Source organism: Salmo salar, chromosome 13, assembly GCF_965601325.2.
Source record: "Salmo salar chromosome 13, fSalSal1, whole genome shotgun sequence".
NCBI lineage: Eukaryota > Metazoa > Chordata > Actinopteri > Salmoniformes > Salmonidae > Salmo > Salmo salar.
The window spans coordinates 98,315,108-98,334,732 of record NC_138303.1 but is presented as its reverse complement, the minus strand read 5'-3'; the positions used below and the strand labels follow the sequence as shown (position 1 = coordinate 98,334,732).

Here is a 19,625-nt window from a genome sequence, read left to right as displayed (position 1 = left end):
TGGTAAAATACATTACAGGTTGTGACCTAAATTTTGTTTTCAAAAACTGCTTCTACCCAAAGACTTCCAGCATCAACTTACCCACAATCCTTTGCCCGTCCTCCGTCCTGAGACGAACGATCTGCATCTTGATGTTGGTTCCGCTGACGGAGGCCAGGACTCCCTCCACCTTGGTCCACACACTGAGCACAGATCCACACAGCACATAGTACGTCCTGCAGCGCAGACCCACCTCACACTGCAGACCCATCGACACCTTCTTACAGTTACCACGCCTGGAGGGAGGATAATAAACACACGATTCAACCTTTTTTCTGACTAGTTCATTAAACTATACGGGTAAAGAGTAAAACCTGCTAGTGAACTTGACAACTCAGCCAAAACCACCACTACAACTTTACAGTCATATGAGAAACAGCACCTACCAGTAGGCATGAGAGCAGATCTCAGCTGAAGACTGGTACTGGTCGATCCAGTGCTGCTTGGCATCATCTGACAGCACCTTTTTACACTTCTTCTTGATGTCAGCATAGGCCTCCAGTTTCAGCTGTTTGCCTGTGTTGGGTCTGTAGACCAGGAACAGCCTCTTCTTACTGTTCACCTCCTTCACCAAGATAGCAGTCTTCTTGTTGTTCCTTATCTGGGGGGATCAGCAAAATATATCTAGAGTTCGTAAAACAAAACTAAGTCTAGGGAAATGTTATGGCAAACAAAACGATAAATCAGAACGTTATCATATTTGGTGCTAATATGTAGAGCTTGCCAAACTCTGTAGAGAAGAAAACATCTAGATTGTCTTTTAGTACCTGTACATAGAAGCCATCATCGGGTCCACTCTGCTCGGCCCAGGCATGGGTAGCATCCTCCCAGGACATGCCTCTCTCCACACTCACCTGCCACACACAAACAGTATTTTCAAAATGGAAAATGGCTACCGGTCCGTTGGAGACGTAAGAAATAAAGAGTTCCTTGTTAAACCAGTTTCTATTCCTGTCTAGTGAGGAAAAACAACAGTCAGCTGTACCGTGTAGAGCTCCACATGTCCGGAGGTGGAGTAGCCTGGAGTCAGGAACTTTTTGGCTTCCATCTTCTTCACCTTCTCATCCCCAGAACCTAGGTCTAGAAAGAGACCGAGAAACAGTACTAATCACATCCACATAGCAGCCATTTTGTCCAGACCCAGTCTGAAATCTTGGGTAGCCATTTAATACTGTAGGTGTCATTTAGAGTATAGTCCCTCATTCACAGTAGTTGGCATTAGTCTCCTTTAACAGAAAAAAATGTAAGGCGATTCCTCTCCGGTCTTACCCAGAATGCCCATGTCGTAGCGTCCATTCTTCTTGGCGTTCTGTATGACGGCTGCCAGCGTGTCAGAAAAGTACTGGAACAGAGCGTTCTGCTCCTGCACCGCCATCCCCAGGATACGGTTCAGGAACTTCCCTATGTTGTTGTAGTCTAGGAAGAAGAGAGGAAAGAACTGTACAGTCTAATACTTTTTAATGTAATCTGACAAGGCTTAACCTCTCTTGGGTAGGGGGCAGTATTTTGACATCCGGATGAAGAAGGTGCCCAGAGTAAACTGCCTGCTACTCAGTCCCAGAAGCTAAGATATGCATATTATTAGTAGATTTGGATAGAAAACACTCTGAAGTTTCTAAAACTGTCTGTGAGTATAACAGAACTCATATGGCAGGCAAAAACCTGAGAAAAAATCCAACCAGGAAGTGTGGAAATCTGAGGTTTGTAGTTTTTCAAGTGATTGCCTATCTAATAGTGTCAATGGGGTCATTTTGCACTTCCTAAGGCTTCCACTAGATGTCAACAGTCTTTAAAACGTTGTTTCATGCTTCTACTGTGAATGGGGCGAGAATAAGAGGTCTTGGAATCAGATGACTGAGAAAATGACATGAGCTCAGTGGCACGCGCTTCCGTGAGTTAGCTGTGTTCCTTTTCTTTTTTGAAGACAAAGGAATCGTCCGGTTGGAAGATTTATGATAAAAACATCCTAAAGATTGATTCTATACATCGTTTGACATGTTTCTACGAACTGTAATATAACTTTTTTGACTTTGTCTGAACTCACTGCGCGAGCACAGTGGATTTGGATTACTCGACTGAACACGAACAAAATGGAGGTATTTGGACATAAAGATGAACTTTATCGAACAAAACAAACATTTGGGAACTGAGATTCCTGGGAGTGCATTCCGATGAAGATCATTTTTTAAGTGAATATTTATTATGTTATGTGACTTCTGTTGACTCCAAAATGGCAGGTATCTGTTTTGATGTCTGAGCGCTGTACTCAGATTATTGCAAAGTTTGCTTTCGCTGTAAAGCTTTTTTGAAATCTGACACAGCGGTTGCATTAAGGAGAAGTTTATCTATAATTATGTGCATAACACTTGTATCTTTTATCAACGTTTATGATGAGTATTTCTGTAAATGAATGTGCTCATTCACCGAAAGTTTTGGAGGGAAAACATTTCTGAACATTACACGCCAATGTAAAAATGGGGTTTATGGATATAAATATGAACTTAATCGAGCAAAACATACATGTATTGTGTAACATGAAGTCCTATGAGTGCCATCTGATAAAGGTTAGTGATTAATATTAGCTGTATTTCTGGTTTTTGTGACGCCTCTACTTGCTTGGAAAATGGCTGTTTGGTTTTTCTTGTCTAGGTGCTGTCCTAACATAATCTAATGCTATGCTTTCGCCGTAAAGCCTTTTTGAAATCGGACAGTGTGGTTGGATTAACGAGAAGATTATCTTTAAAATGGTGTATAATACTTGTATGTGTGAGAATTTTGAATTATGAGATTTTTGTTGTTTTGAATTTGGCGCTCTGCTATTTCACTGGCTGTTGGCGAGGTGGGACGCAACCGTCCCACATACCCTAGAGAAGTTAGTCATAGCCAGTCTCACCTTTGTCTAGAGACAGGATCCCTGATCTGTCCTCCACATTGATCAGACCCACTCCGATCAACCCATGAAGGATCTCTGCCAGGGAATAGGATGAAGACAGAACCACATTTTTTTTTATTTAACTAGGCAAGTCAGTTAATAACATTCTTAGTTACAAGGATGGCCTACCCCGGCCAACGCTGGGCCAATTGTGCACCGCCCTATGGGACTCCCTATCACGGCCGGTTGTGATACAGCCTGGATTCGAACCAGGGTGTCTGTAGTGACGCTTCTAGCACTGAGATGCAGTGCCTTAGACCACTGACCACCCAGGAGCCCACAGATGGAAGTAAGACAACAGCCATGCACCAGAAATAGATTCACTCAGCTTGTGGACTGAGCCAGTCGTGTGAATTCTAGACATTATGAAAGAATCCCCAGTATCAAGCAGGAGAACGGAATTTCCCCTGGCTCAAAATAGGGACATAAATCCTACAACCGAGTCCCAAAATCTGTCCACACATGAGACATACCTTTGTAGAAATCCCCTTCGAAGTTCGATGGAGGATTCACTAACGGAAAGTCCAGGTTAACGATGGACTTCATCACAATCTCCAGAGCATTTCTGCCATACTGTGGATTGGAGAAGAAAGGAGGTTACAACCACAACTACAGGGAACCACACACACAAATTATATTTAGTGGGACACTACCGTTCAAAAGTTTGGGGTCACTTAGAAAGAGGCGACTCCAGGATGCTGGCCTTCGAGGCAGAGTTGCAAAAAAAAAAAGCCATATCTCAGACTGGCCAATAAAATGAAAAAAAATTAAGATGGGCAAAAGAACACAGACACTGGACAGAGGAACTATGCCTAGAAGGCCAGCATCCCGGAGTTGCCTCTTCACTGTTGACATTGAGACTGGCGTTTTGTTGGTACTATTTAATGAAGCTGACAGTTGAGGACTTGTGAGGCGTCTGTTTCTCAAACTAGACACTAATGTACTTGTCCTCTTGCTCAGTTGTGCACCGGGGCCTCCCACTCCCTTCTATTCAGCTTAGAGCCAGTTTGCGCTGTTCTGTGAAGGGAGTAGTACACAGCGTTGTACGAGAGCTTCAGTTTCATGGCAATTTCTCGCATGGAATAGCCTTCATTTCTCAGAACAAGAACAGGCTGACGAGTTTCAGAAGAAAGTTCTTTGTTTCTGGCCATTTTGACCCAGTAATCAAACCCGCTGATGCTCCAGATACTCAATTAGTCTAAAGAAGGCCAGTTTTATTGCTTCTTTAATCAGAACAACAATTTTCAGCTGTGCTAACATAATTACAAAAGGGTTTTCTAATGATCAATTAGACTTTTAAAATGCTAAACTTGGATTAGCTAACATAACGTGTCATTGGAACACAGGAGTGATGGTTGCTGATAATGGGCCTCTGTACGCCCATGTAGATATTCAATAAAATAAAAATCAGCAGTGTCCATCTACAATCGTCATTTACAACATTAACAATGTCTACACTGTATTTCTGATCAATTTGATGTTATTTTAATGGACAATTAATTTTTGCTATTCTTTCAAAAATAAGGACATTTCTAAGTGACCCCAAACTTTTGAACGGTAGTGTATATCTGCTTACTTTGTTGTCGAAGTTGAACCTGCTGAGATCTCTCGTCTCTGTTGCTCTTCTGTCTCCATGGGTGAGGGCACCCTGTGGAACACACATATCACATGTAGCATCAGTGGCTCAAACATGGGTGATAATATCCACATTTTCCACTGCTCAGCTTAATTGAACCACTGACAGGACAGGTTTTTACCAGGCTCTCCAGTCTCTTGGCCACAATGGAGGCAAACCTCTGTTCCCCAGCCAGCTCAGAGATGAGGAACACATACTCAGGAGCAGTCACCTGGTTAGACCTATGGGTCCTCCCTGAGAGAGAACGAGACAGACATTGGCACCATTACGCAGAACACACATTTAATTACTCTAAATACCTCACACCTGCTGTTCCCATTGTATCAGAGTATGAAAAACCCAGAGGAGACATGCCAGCTAAATTAACTACCATGAGCCACATTATCGAGACAAGTAAATCCCACAAGACTAGAGTGAAAATAAAGTTAGATTTCATTTCTATAGCATTTTCACTTGGTGAAACGTCAAAGGTTTTGTATCATTTCAGCTAGTGGTTTTGAAAGTAGCGTCCACGAGCCAAAATTTGTGAAAATTGTGTACCAAGTCATCCATTTCTTATGACGTGATGGATTGCAATTCGTCCAATATATATACGAAAGTGCTTAAGATCCCGGACTGCATCTTGAAGTCTCAGTGCTTGAGACTGTATGGGGGTAATGAAACCACAGCCAGAAAGACTTTACTGACCAAACTGCTGTATGGCTCTGTCTGCACTCCAGGGTAGCTCCAGGGTCATGTGGACCCTCCTCCTCTGGTTCTTCACTCGCCGGTCAGCCTGCAGGGAGATGCCCGAGCTGGCTGCTTCCGAGATGATGGCTATGTTCTGGAGAGGGAGAAGAAAAAGGTTAGGAATGGTTTTGTGCCATCGTTTGTGACTACTTTATTTAACTGATTCTATAGATCTGTGACTCAAACAAGCAGACTGCCCCCCACTGCCTTGCACACAACCTACATTTCTCAAGTCAATGTGCTTGTACCCCTCACCTAAATCAGAAACATGGGGTAATACTGTTCCATTCTCTCCTCCTCCTATTTCTCTCTTCCCATCCTCCCATACCTTCTCTCCATCCATGAACCTCTGTTTCTCTGTGAGGTTGAGGATCTCCACAGGAACATCCAGCTCAGACCGAGACTCGTAGGAGATGCTGCCATCGTCGTTACTGACCACCCGGCCTTTACGCCCAGTCATCTGGAACACAGAGAGGAGATAATGTGAGAACAAATAATCTAAAATATGATAGTCAAGAGGTCCATCTCTAGCTTAAAAAATGTACACATTAGCAGTTAACAATGAGTGGACTTTAAGATTCTTTTAATAACTGATATTTTAATTTGTCCAGCTCCTGGGGCACTGTTCTTTGTATCCATATTTAATTGAACCCGTTACCTCAGCCACGTTGTCAGGTCCTCCCAGCTCGTCTATGAGTTCATCCAGAGTGTTGGGAGGTAGATCCTGAGCCAGCTTCTCTAGCTGGTCCAACAGATCTCTCTTCATCTGCTGAGCATCTTCCACAGCATCCTGACTGGTCATACAGCTGTCATCTACCTCTACCTTGGCTGATGGCGGGATAAGAACAAGGGAGTAAAAAATAAAAAATAAAATGTTCATCGTCATCTGCTCATTCTGGCTGGTTATACAATCCAAACTCAGACTTTAGAGCATACATTGATGGCAATGGGAGATTTGCACAGAAGTCCAACTCCACGCTCACTTACGGAAAGTGTGTTGTTGCTATTAACTTACCTATGGCAGGTGTGCTGGAGGTCTTGACTGTGGGGGTGGTGAAAGCAGGCCTGATGGAGCCCAGGCCAGAGGCTAACAAGGCACTGTGGATAGAGTCTGGGTCAATGCTCTTCTTCTTCTTCTTCTTCTCCTTGCATTTCTTCACCCCTTTCCTCTTTCCAGACAGCCAGGGGTCTGGGAGATGGGAGAAATTATGAGACTTAGGTAGGTGGTTAGCTCATAATCAATCTTAAATCATCAAACTCCCTTGCTCACCATCCTCCTCATCCTCGCTGGAGTCATCCTTGAAGGGATTGAAGTCGTCTTCGTCATCTTCTCCCGAGCTGACCGACTTGAAGCTGTCGTCACTCTCTGCATCGTCCTTATGAGACTCTTCTGATTTGCTGTCGTCAGAGCTGTTCCCCGACAGACCACCTGACTTTCTCTTCCTCTTCTCTGCCTTCTTTATGTTGGCACCTGCAGGGAAGGAGAGAGAGGGAACATTAACATTGGTAAACATAGCCAAAACTCTACATTAGTGTTGGGAGACGGAGGTCTTTTTTAAAGAGTTGAGTCTCGTGTGAAACAGTAAGCCAGAACATTACATAAAACACCTACGATGAGTCACACAAAAAGAACATTGGAAATGCATGAAGAGATCTCTTGTTGCTAAAGTAACCAACTGAAGAATACCGAGATCAAACTCGTCACTGTCTCATTACAGACCCAATGACTGCCCTTTTCTGGCAAACTGCCCTGCAGTACCTTTCCTCTTCTTTCCCTTCTGCTCTGCTGCAGCCTCGCTGGGGAAGGGGGTTTTCATGGCCGGCAGGTCAATGCCCAGCAGGCTGAACAGCTTTCCTCTGTCTGGAGCTGGGAAGTGCTTCTCTACCAGGGACTGGAGCACACCTCTGAGAGGGAAAGAGCAAGAGAGCAAACACCTTGTTATAGATGGTACTAGCATACACCTGGCATTAGCATGTAGCTAGCTAGCTTTACAGCTGCTCAATAGATTCCAAGTTGTTTCCCCAATATGTTCTCTCGCTGATGTTCCCTTGAGCAAGGAACTTAACTACTCATTGGGTGCTGCACTGTGGCTGCCCTCTGTTCCAGCCTAATATATGCCACTTAGCAGATACTTTTACACAAAGCGACTTAGTCATGCGCGCATACATTTTACGTATGGGCAGTCCCGGGCATCGAACCCACTACCTTGGCGTTGCAAGCGCTATGCTCTACTAACTGAGCTACAGAGGACCAGCCAATCTCCAACCTAATGTGTATGTCAGGGTTTCTGTTAGCTGGTAATAGACGATTTTTGTCCATTAAAAAAATTGAAAAGCCGATAAATAAAATTATCCGGGAAAAGGAGAAAATAAATCCCATTGCGAAATAATGCTTTTTAGTCTATTTATTGCTGTAAATACATTTGACCGGTCATGCTTATCGGTCTATGGGTTCATTTGCATAATTTAGTGGAATTAAATTGGAGTGCGTATATTCCTTCTGCATCTTATTTAATCCCGTTTTGTATCGTAATTATCACACGCTCACAGTACAGTTAGAGCCTTAGAGGAAAATCTGTCAGACAGCACTTTGTATTTCCCAACTGGTAATTGAAGTGTGCTTCCCATTCAAATGCATAGGCAATGGAAGGCAGGCTTCATCAGCATGTCACACACCACTTTGCCATGAGCTGGAGGCAGTATGCATCTTGAAAACAGAGCTACTTAATTGTTTGAAATGTGAACATTTTACAACATTATGAGGCATGTTTTACCTTGCTTCAAAGTAGCCTAGGTAAAATACTACCATGTCTGTGGAGGAAGTTATTTTATGAAGACTTCCGTATGTCATTGAACCCAGTAGCCTATCATTTTAAGAAATAATAGTTTATCAACATTTTAAACTAAATGTTCTGATCGGTTGCATCAGATTCATTGCTTTTTCAACATTTTGTTATGTATTCTAGGCCTGCTGGTTGGATGAATTTGGGATCTACCGTCCAACAACTGTCCCAGAGTCTGTTTGGACTATTTCCTTCTCAACAGTCTGACCAATAGAATAGGTACACTTTTCTACTATGTGGGATAGTAGATTTACATAGCCTTATGGACGCGTCACCTATGAGCCTAAGGGAAACGGCCCCTAAGTAAATGTAATTATATTGCCAATATTACATAGCCTAATTAGCCTACTCTGGTCTATAGAGAAATATACTGCTCAAAAAAATAAAGGGAACACTTAAACAACACATCCTAGATCTGAATGAAAGAAATAATCTTAAATACTTTTTTCTTTACATAGTTGAATGTGCTGACAACAAAATCACACAAAAATAATCAATGGAAATCCAATTTATCAACCCAAGGAGGTCTGGATTTGGAGTCACACTCAAAATTAAAGTGGAAAACCACACTAAGGGCTGTTCCAACTTTGATGTAATGTCCTTAAAACAAGTCAAAATGAGTCTCAGTAGTGTGTGTGGCCTCCACGTGCCTGTATGACCTCCCTACAACGCCTGGGCATGCTCCTGATGAGGTGGCGGATGGTCTCCTGAGGGATCTCCTCCCAGACCTGGACTAAAGCATCCGCCAACTCCTGGACAGTCTGTGGTGCAACGTGGCGTTGGTGGATGGAGCGAGACATGATGTCCCGGATGTGCTCAATTGGATTCAGGTCTGGGGAACGGGCGGGCCAGCCCATAGCATCAATGCCTTCCTCTTACAGGAACTGCTGACACACTCCAGCCACATGAGGTCTAGCATTGTCTTGCATTAGGAGGAACCCAGGGCCAACCGCAACAGCATATGGTCTCACAAGGGGTCTGAGGATCTCATCTCGGTACCTAATGGCAGTCAGGCTACCTCTGGCGAGCACATGGAGGGATGTGCGGCCCCCCAAAGAAATGCCACCCCACACCATGACTGACCCACCGCCAAACCGGTCATGCTGGAGGATGTTGCAGGCAGCAGAACGTTCTCCACGGCGTCTCCAGACTCTGTCACGTCTGTCACGTGCTCAGTGTGAACCTGCTTTCATCTGTGAAGAGCACAGGGCACCAGTGGCGAATTTGCCAATCTTGGTGTTCTCTGGCAAATGCCAAAACGTCCTGCACGGTGTTGGGCTGTAAGCACAACCCCCACCTGTGGACGTCGGGCCCTCATACCACCCTCATGGAGTCTGTTTCTGACCGTTTGAGCAGACACATGCACATTTGTGGCCTGCTGGAGGTCATTTTGCAGGGCTCTGGCAGTGCTCCTCCTGCTCCTCCTTGCACAAAGGCGGAGGTAGCGGTCCTGCTGCTGGCTTGTTGCCCTCCTACGGCCTCCTCCACGTCTCCTGATGTACTGGCCTGTCTCCTGGTAGCGCCTCCATGCTCTGGACACTACGCTGACAGACACAGCAAACCTTCTTGCCACAGCTCGCATTGATGTGCCATCCTGGATGAGCTGCACTACCTGGGCCACTTGTGTGGGTTGTAGACTACGTCTCATGCTACCACTACAGTGAAAGCACCGTTCCCTTTATTTTTTTGAGCAGTGTACATAAAATCATTCATTAGGCCACTAAAGCATGATTTGGCCACACAGGATCATTAGCGTTGCCTAGCCTTAAAAAATAAACAAGTTGTTTTAAAATCGCATTACAAACAGTCTGAAGGAAAGGCAGTGCACGCAAATACCAAATAGATGATTGTTACATTGCGACTGTCAGTGAAAAGTAGAAGCCCAGCCAGGCATATCGCAATATTTTAAAATTAAATCGTGTGAAAACAGCTTGGAAAGCAAATGGCTATTGCTGTAAAGAAAGACTAATGTCTGTTATCAAAATTCTCTCCTTAATAGAGTGAACAACAATAGGCCTATAGACCATCTTATTGACACCAGCAGAGCAAATCGGCCATGTCCCCGGTGAGTGAGCACTCCACATATTCACTCGATCATTGTTGGGTCAGTTCCACTTTAAAGTTTGTTTTTGGACAATAATTTCTTCCTCCAGTTTAGACGGACGCCATTGTATTTGTCTCCCCTTCTCATAGACCTATTATACATACGTGGTTTTATTGATCTGTTAGTCAGTGTCAGCAGAGTAGGCTACCCTGTCATTTGGAATATAAAATAATAATAATCTGTTAATGTCTCCATGTGTTTTTGATATAGCCTATAGCCCAGGCCTCTACGATACACTCATTCAGGCATGCACTGAATGGTCTTTTTGCAAACAGTGATTGAGTTACAGCGCATTCGGAAAGTATTCAGACCTCTTGACTTTTTCCACATTTCTTTATGTTACAGAAAAATGGATTAAATAGTCCCCCCCCCCCCCCATCAATTTACACACAATACTCCATAAGGTTGTTTTTTTTTAAATACATTTAAAAAAAAAAAAAATTATCCAAACATTTCTAAAAACCCATTATGCGGTATTATGTGTAGATTGATGAGTACAATTGTTTTATTTAACCCATTTCAGAATAAGGCTATAACATAAAATGTGCAAAAAGTCAAGAGGTATGAATACGTTCCGAATGCATTGTATATTACACTGACTATTCAATCTACTCATCACATTACCAATAGTAGGCTTTTTTTACATGTAAATGCGATGATGCATGGAATGCATTATTATAAAGGTGCATTGTTATGGCAAAAACGTGCATCCCCAAACTTGAAACTTGCATGCCGCCTATGCATAGGCTAGTGACTTTGCTGTTGGTTACTGATCTTGTTGACTGAGGAAAAGGAAATGTGGACAGTAATTCTAACATCTTCAAAGTGCACAGTAAGGTCACAAGTCATTGCATCCTTTACTTGCATGTTCTACTAAGATGAATTACCATCGTCTAAATGTAATTACTGTCATTCTGAGCACCGTGGGTGGACGCCCTAATCAGGTTACGCACGCAATGCATATGGGTCCAGTAAATTTCTCAAACGCTGCCGGCAAATGTCCGGTGCCACATTTTCATAACAGAAACCCTGGTTTGTGTGTATGCGTGTTTGTATATCAGTGGTTGGATTCAAGCAGAAGACATTTCCATCACGTATGGACTAATAAAAGGACTGCCCGTTCCAAGATCTCGCCATCACGGTTGACAACTCCCTTGTGTCCTCCTCCCAGAGTGCTAAGAACCTTGGCGTGATCCTGGACAACACCCTGTCGTTCTCCACTAACATCAAGGCGGTGACCCGATCCTGTAGGTTCATGCTCTACAACATTCGCAGAGTACGACCCTGCCTCACACAGGAAGCGGCGCAGGTCCTAATCCAGGCACTTGTCATCTCCCGTCTGGATTACTGCAACTCGCTGTTGGCTGGGCTCCCTGCCTGTGCCATTAAACCCCTACAACTCATCCAGAACGCCGCAGCCCGTCTGGTGTTCAACCTTCCCAAGTTCTCTCACGTCACCCCGCTCCTCCGCTCTCTCCACTGGCTTCCAGTTGAAGCTCGCATCCACTACAAGACCATGGTGATTGCCTACGGAGCTGTGAAGGGAACGGCACCTCCATACCTTCAGGCTCTGATCAGGCCCTACACCCAAACAAGGGCACTGCGTTCATCCACCTCTGGCCTGCTGGCCCCCCTACCTCTGAGGAAGCACAGTTCCCGCTCAGCCCAGTCAAAACTGTTCGCTGCTCTGGCACCCCAATGGTGGAACAAGCTCCCTCACGACGCCAGGACAGCGGAGTCAATCACCACCTTCCGGAGACACCTGAAACCCCACCTCTTTAAGGAATACCTGGGATAGGATTAAGTAATCCTTCTAACCCCCCCCCCCCCCCTAAAAGATTTAGATGCACTATTGTAAAGTGGTTGTTCCACTGGATATCATAAGGTGAATGCACCAATTTGTAAGTCGCTCTGGATAAGAGCGTCTGCTAAATGACTTAAATGTAATGTAAATGTAAATAATACTTGGCGGTGGAGACAAAGTCGTTGAGCTCTCCTCCTCCTTCCTCCAGGGCCTCCAGTGTTCTGGCCTCTCCTGTCGACTGGAGACCAATCACAACACACTGCAGAGAGCGAGAAAGACAGGACTCGAGTCGCACACAGTCTGACGGTAAACAGCAAAATGTCAGGGAGACCACCAGTCACCTCTCCTCAAACCGACCACAGGAACCAAAATACACTAGAACCAATATGCAGGAATATGACATGAAGGTGCCAGTTTTCCTGATCTTCTAAAATCTGAAGTCAGAAAATTCAAGATTCCTGGAATAACAATCTCATCTTTCTACCTTCTGAAACCTCCCACCCACCTTTCCGTTTTTGACCTCCTCCCTGGCGAGCTGCACCACCCTGCGGACCTTGGACGCGATGCAGAGGTACTTGAAGAACCTCTGGTGGGCCGACCAGAACTGACCCCACATGGACTTCTTCATCCGCTGCTCTGCATCCATCAGGTTAGCAGCCGCCTGGAACTTTTCCCGCGCAGCCACCCACTGAAACATGGAAAGAGGACAGGGTTAAAACAACACACACCGTTTCTGTTTCAAGCCTACTGAAAGGAGCCCAGGGAAAACTGTTATGTTTAGGTTTGGGATTAGGTCAAGGTTCCTTACCAGGCGTACAGACTTGTTGTACATCTTGATGTAGTGGGTTGTCAGAGGAACCTCCTCAATCTTGAACGTGACACCCGTGAAGCTCAGCTGCCTGGCGATGTACATCCCCCTCAGCTTCATATCCATGGCAACTATCTCCATAGCACCCACACCTCTGAGGACAAGGCAATACAAGGGAGGAAATGTTTTATTTTGAATAGGTATTTAGTTAAGGACAAATTGAATTTGTGATATACTAGATATCAATATGTATAGAGAAGGTGAGGTGTAACAAGACTTTTGCAGGAGAAGTTGTCCTACCAACAGACTTATAGGCATATTCGTGTTTTGTAACAGTTCTAACGGGTTGAAGACGTTCTGCCTCTACAGATTCCATCTGCCAAAAGTCATAACTTTAAGGTGGCTTGCTGCATCCATTACGTGGCTGTTTTTTAAAGACACATACACTGCACCACTACGACAAGTTACTAGTGTCTGTCTCGCTCACCGGCGCTCCACAGCCTGAATGAAGTTGCTAAACTCTCTGAAGGGGGTCCCCTCCCCCCAGATGCCCAGCCGGCTCATGTAGGCCATGTTACGGGGCTCAGACGCACCTGGACACACACACACACACACAGTTAGATGGAGAACACTTCCATTAATTTAAGACTATCATTCCTGCACGATATTCAGTACCTGTCAAAAGTTTGGACACACTTACTCATTCAAGGGTTTTCCTTATTTTTACTCTATTGTAGAATAATAGTGAAGACAATCTATGAAATAACACATATGGAATCATGTAGTAACCAATAAAAGTGTTAAACAAATCAAAATATATTTTATATCGGAGATTCTTCAAAGTAGCCACCCTTTGCCCTGACGACAGCTTTGCACACTAAGCATTCGCTCAACCGGCTTCATGACGTAGACACCTGGAATGCATTTCAATTAACAGGTGTGCCTTGTTAAAAGTTAATTTGTGGAATTTATTTCCTTCCTAACGCGCTTGAGCCAATCAGTTGTTGTGACAAGGTAGGGGTGGTATACAGTATATAGCCCTATTTGGTAAAAGACCAAGTCCATATTATGGCAAGAACAGCTGAAATAAGCAAAGAGAAACAGTCCATCATTACTTTAAGACGAAGGTCAGTCAATCCGGAAAATGTCAAGAACTTTGAACGTTTCTTCAAGTGCAGTCACAAAAACCAAAGGACCGCCACAGGAAAGGAAGACCCAGCGTTACCTCTGCTGCAGAGGATAAGTTCATTAGAGTTACCAGCCTCAGATTGCAGCCCAAATAAATGCTTCACAGAGTTCAAGTAACAGACAGATCAACATCAAATGTTCTGAGAAGACTATGTGAATCAGGCCTTCATGATAGAATTTCTGCAAAGAAACCACTACTAAAAGGACACCAATAAGAGACTTGCTTTGGCCAAGAAACACGAGCAATGGACATTAGACTGGTGGAAATCTGTCCTTTGGTCTGATGAGTCCAAATTTGAGATTTTTGGTTCAAACCGCCGTGTCTTTGTGAGACGCAGAGTAGGCGAACGGATGATCTCTGCATGTGGAGTTCCCACCGTGAAGCATGGAGGTGGTGGTGTGATGGTGCTTTGCTGGTGACACTGTCTGATTTATTTTGAATTCAAGGCACACTTAACCAGCATGGCTACCACCGCATTCTGCAGCAATACGCCATTTCATCTGGTTTACGCTTAGTGGGACTATCATTTGTTTTTCAACAGGACAATGACCCAACACACCTCCAGGCTGTGTAAGGGCTATTTGACCAAGAAGGAGAGTGATGGAGTGCTGCATCAGATCACCCGACCTCAACCCAACTGATATGGTTTGGGATGAGTTGGACAACAGAGTGAAGGAAAACCAGCCAATAAGTGTTCAGCATATGTGGGAACTCCTTCAAGACTGTTGGAAAAGCATTCCAGGTGAAGCTGGTTGAGAGAATGCCAAGAGTGTGCAAAGCTGTCATCAAGGCAAAGGCTGGTCTACCTTGAAGAATCTCAAATATATTTTGATTTAATACTTTTTGGGTTACTACATAGGTTTTATTTCATAGTTTTGATGTCTACAGTTGTGGCCAAAAGTTTTGAGAATGACACAAATATTCATTTACACAACGTTTGCTGCTTCAGTGTCTTTAGATATTTTTGTCAGATGTTACTATGGAATACTGAAGTATAATTACAAGCATTTCATAAGTGTCAAAGGCTTTTATTGACAATTACATGAAGTTGATGTAAAGAGTCAATATTTGCAGTGTTGACCCTTTTTCAAGACCTCTGCAATCTGCCCTGGCATGCTGTCAATTAACTTCTGGGCCACATCCTGACTGATGGCAGCCCATTCTTGCATAATCAATGCTTGGAGTTGGTCAGAATTTGTGGGTTTTTGTTTGTCCACCCGCCTCTTGAGGATTGACCACAAGTTCTCAATGGGATTAAGGTCTGGGGAGTTTCCTGGCCATGGACCCAAAATATCGATGTTTTGTTCCCCGAGCCACTTAGTTATCACTTTTGCCTTATGACAAGGTGCTACATCATGCTGGAAAAGGCATTGTTCGTCACCAAATTGTTCCTGGATGGTTGGGAGAAGTTGCTCTCGGAGGATGCGTTGGTACCATTCTTTATTCATGGCTGTGTTCTTAGGCAAAATTGTGAGTGAGCCCACTCCCTTGGCTGAGAAGCAACCCCACACATGAATGGTCTCAGGATGCTTCACTGTTGGCATGACACAGGACTGATGGTAGCGCTCACCTTGTCTTCTCCGAACAAGCTTTTTTCCGGATGCCCCAAACAATCGGAAAGGGGATTCATCAGAGAAAATGACTTTACCCCAGTCCTCAGCAGTCCAATCCCTGTACCTTTTGCAGAATATCAGTCTGTCCCTGATGTTTTTCCTGGAGAGAAGTGGCTTCTTTGCTGCCCTTCTTGACACCAGGCCATCCTCCTCCAAAAGTCTTTGCCTCACTGTGCGTGCAGATGCACTCACTCCTGCCTGCTGCCATTCCTGAGCAAGCTCTGTACTGGTGGTGCCCCAATCCCGCAGCTGAATCAACTTTAGGAGACGGTCCTGGCGCTTGCTGGACTTTCTTGGGCACCCTGAAGCCTTAACAATTGAACCGCTCTCCTTGAAGTTCTTGATGATCCGATAAGTGGTTGATTTAGGTGCAATCTTACTGGCAGCAAAATCCTTGCCTGTGAAGCCCTTTTTGTGCAAAGCAATGATGACGGCACGTGTTTCCTTGCAGGTAACCATGATTGACAGAGGAAGAACAATGATTCCAAGCACCACCCTCCTTTTGAAGCTTCCAGTCTGTTATTCAAACTCAATCAGCATGACAGAGTGATCTCCAGCCTTGTCCTCGTCAACACTCACACCTGTGTTAACGAGAGAATCACTGACATGATGTCAGCTGGTCCTTTTGTGGCAGGGCTGAAATGCAGTGGAAATGTTTTTGGGGGATTCAGTTCATTTGCATGGCAAAGAGGGACTTTGCAATTAATTGCAATTCATATGATCACTCTTCATAACATTCTGGAGTATATGCAAATTGCCATCATTCAAACTGAGGCAGCAGACTGAAAATTTATATTTGTGTTTTTCTCAAAACTTTTGGCCACGACTGTACACTATTATTCTCCAATGTAGAAAATAGTAAAAATAAAAAGCCTTGAATAAGACTGTGTCCCCAAACTGTTGACTGCTATTGTAATATTGACTCCGCTCAACATTGGAAGTGTGACAACATCAGAAGCCTGTGGTTAGTGACGTACCAGTGGCGCTAGCGTACACCACCCGCGCCTTGGGCAGTTTGTTCTGCAGCTCCAGGACGGCCAGTCCAGTCTTGGTGGGTTTGGACGAGCCGATGGGACAGACATTTTTGGCTTTGTGACACTCGTCATACACAATCTGAATGGGCTTGGGGGTTAAGGAAAGGTGGTGTTATCTTCACTAAACAATTGACATTTCTAACTACCGGTTACTACTACTTCTAAGGGCAGTTACATTGGCCCAGATGACATACTCTCAATATAATTTGGACAAATTGTATCACAAGGGCAATTAAGTTTTCTATTTATTTTTTACAGTAGTCGTCTGGTGGTCAGTCAATGAAAGGATACGACTCCGTCAAAGACCTGTCCACACCAGTGGAGCAGCTGTTTGAAGCGGGTCTTGTACTTCCCTCCAGACTGGCTCTCTCCTATCAGAGAGGAGTACGTAGCGAAGATCACCCCCTTCTTCACACTGCCGTTGTGTTTGGACGAGATCTTACCATACTTAAACTGGGAAACAGACAAAATAGGACATGTTTTTGAGTGAAGGAGAACAATACCTTTTTATGCATGTGAACATGTCTTTTTGTCAGGCAAATATGAAAAGGATATCCAGTGTGAAGGAACCTCTTCAACTTATTACCACGTAAGAAACATGCATGGTGATGTACATCTGCACCCACTGGACAACCTCTTACCTTGTTAAGGGAATAGACCGGAATGTTCTTGGCTCCTATGTCTTTCAGATCCCTCTCTGCATCATACTTCAGGTCATTAGAAACGCTGAACCTGTGAAGAAGATGGAATAGCTTTTGTGAAATGGGAAAGTGTGTGTGTACCATCATCCTCCTTCATTGGCGGGATGTATCATGTAATACTAGTTGTGGTGTTACCAGAGTGATCTCTTTCTGCCCAGGAGGTAGTTCTCGTAGATTATCCCAGCGATGGTCCGGCCCTTCCCCACTCCAGCCCCGTCTCCTATCAGATAGGACGCTCGGTCGCCGTTAGGGAGGAATGTTTCATGTTGCTATGGAGACAAAACATTTCAGTACATTCAGTTCATTCCCAGTACAAGGTATGTGAATACTCATCTACACTGGTACATGCAGTAGTGCCCAGCTGTAGTAGGGTCTATATCTGGCCAGCTGAGCATGCAGTAGTACCAAGCTGTAGTAGGGTCTATATCTGGCCAGCTGAGCATGCAGTAGTGCCAAGCTGTAGTAGGGTCTATATCTGGCCAGCTGAGCATGCAGTAGTACCAAGCTGTAGTAGGGTCTATATCTGGCCAGCTGAGCATGCAGTAGTGCCCAGCTGTAGTAGGGTCTATATCTGGCCAGCTGAGCATGCAGTAGTGCCAAGCTGTAGTAGGGTCTATATCTGGCCAGCTGAGCATGCAGTAGTACCAAGCTGTAGTAGGGTCTATATCTGGCCAGCTGAGCATGCAGTAGTGCCCAGCTGTAGTAGGGTCTATATCTGGCCAGCTGAGCATGCAGTAGTGCCCAGCTGTAGTAGGGTCTATATCTGGCCAGCTGAGCATGCAGTAGTGCCCAGCTGTAGTAGGGTCTATATCTGGCCAGCTGAGCATGCAGTAGTACCAAGCTGTAGTAGGGTCTATATCTGGCCAGCTGAGCATGCAGTAGTGCCAAGCTGTAGTAGGGTCTATATCTGGCCAGCTGAGCATGCAGTAGTACCAAGCTGTAGTAGGGTCTATATCTGGCCAGCTGAGCATGCAGTAGTACCAAGCTGTAGTAGGGTCTATATCTGGCCAGCTGAGCATGCAGTAGTGCCAAGCTGTAGTAGGGTCTATATTCAGACCTGCCAACCCTGTCCAACTTTTTAGAGTACCAGAAACGCGCAGAAAGTTGGTGTTCTTTCCCCCCGCACTCTGAGAGTGTGATTGCAATTATAGAATTGTACCAAATCAAGTCTATAAAAAGGTTGGAATACTTTGACAGCATTCCATTTACACATATGGTAAAAGTCAATAACATCCATTTAGAAAGAACACAAAGGTCCTTTATTCGTGGAGTTTTTTTATTTTCTTAAACAAATAATAACAAGTTACTTGTTTAGGTACAAAAGTCATATCCACGATACATATGATAAGAACAAATGTTTGAAGCATAGCGTCACTATCAAATCATTTTATTATGGATAACATGTTTAAAAAGCTATGATAGGAAACAGTGGGTGAGAACAAATCTTCTGGAGACCTTCAAATGTTGAGGAAATAATTTCAGACAGATTTGCCTTACGCAGCAGGGCTTCAGGGTAAACTTCTCTGTGGCAAACAGTTCCTCTGGCCATCATTGAAACCTTGGTAACGAGGGCACTCAGCAGGTCTGTACTGAGGGAGGCTCTGTACTTGGTTTTGTTCTTGGTAACGAGGGCACTCAGCAGGTCTGTACTGAGGGAGGCTCTGTACTTGGTTTTGTTCTTGGTAACGAGGGCACTCAGCAGGTCTGTACTGAGGGAGGCTCTGTACTTGGTTTTGTTCTTGGTAACGAGGGCACTCAGCAGGTCTGTACTGAGGGAGGCTCTGTACTTGGTTTTGTTCTTGGTAACGAGGGCACTCAGCAGGTCTGTACTGAGGGAGGCTCTGTACTTGGTTTTGTTCTTGGTAACGAGGGCACTCAGCAGGTCTGTACTGAGGGAGGCTCTGTACTTGGTTTTGTTCTTGGTAACGAGGGCACTCAGCAGGTCTGTACTGAGGGAGGCTCTGTACTTGGTTTTGTTCTTGGTAACGAGGGCACTCAGCAGGTCTGTACTGAGGGAGGCTCTGTACTTGGTTTTGTTCTTGGTAACGAGGGCACTCAGCAGGTCTGTACTGAGGGAGGCTCTGTACTTGGTTTTGTTCTTGGTAACGAGGGCACTCAGCAGGTCTGTACTGAGGGAGGCTCTGTACTTGGTTTTGTTCTTGGAATGAGACTGAATATTCATTTTCCGTCTGC

The 19,625-nt window shown here is 44.6% G+C and overlaps 1 protein-coding gene across 3 annotated transcripts in view; it reads right to left on the bottom strand.

The window, feature by feature from the left end:
* LOC106568305 (protein strawberry notch homolog 1) overlaps positions 1-19,625 on the bottom strand; it is a 32,320-nt gene that overhangs the window by 3,083 nt on the left and 9,612 nt on the right. For 2 of the 3 annotated variants that reach the window (XM_014138519.3, XM_014138521.3), the window contains exons 9-31: positions 17,568-17,701; positions 17,373-17,463; positions 17,023-17,184; positions 16,675-16,819; positions 13,383-13,488; positions 12,896-13,049; positions 12,593-12,775; positions 12,249-12,346; positions 7,096-7,241; positions 6,607-6,807; positions 6,352-6,525; positions 5,995-6,164; positions 5,665-5,796; positions 5,295-5,430; positions 4,729-4,841; positions 4,548-4,619; positions 3,445-3,544; positions 2,933-3,007; positions 1,309-1,455; positions 1,025-1,119; positions 807-893; positions 426-640; positions 82-275 (exon numbers count right to left, since the gene is read on the bottom strand). In XM_014138519.3, the coding sequence (XP_013993994.1) occupies positions 82-275; positions 426-640; positions 807-893; positions 1,025-1,119; positions 1,309-1,455; positions 2,933-3,007; positions 3,445-3,544; positions 4,548-4,619; positions 4,729-4,841; positions 5,295-5,430; positions 5,665-5,796; positions 5,995-6,164; positions 6,352-6,525; positions 6,607-6,807; positions 7,096-7,241; positions 12,249-12,346; positions 12,593-12,775; positions 12,896-13,049; positions 13,383-13,488; positions 16,675-16,819; positions 17,023-17,184; positions 17,373-17,463; positions 17,568-17,701 (3,130 nt within the window). The remainder of the gene's footprint in view (positions 1-81; positions 276-425; positions 641-806; positions 894-1,024; positions 1,120-1,308; positions 1,456-2,932; positions 3,008-3,444; positions 3,545-4,547; positions 4,620-4,728; positions 4,842-5,294; positions 5,431-5,664; positions 5,797-5,994; positions 6,165-6,351; positions 6,526-6,606; positions 6,808-7,095; positions 7,242-12,248; positions 12,347-12,592; positions 12,776-12,895; positions 13,050-13,382; positions 13,489-16,674; positions 16,820-17,022; positions 17,185-17,372; positions 17,464-17,567; positions 17,702-19,625) is intronic. The other variant, XM_014138520.3, reaches the window with a different exon arrangement.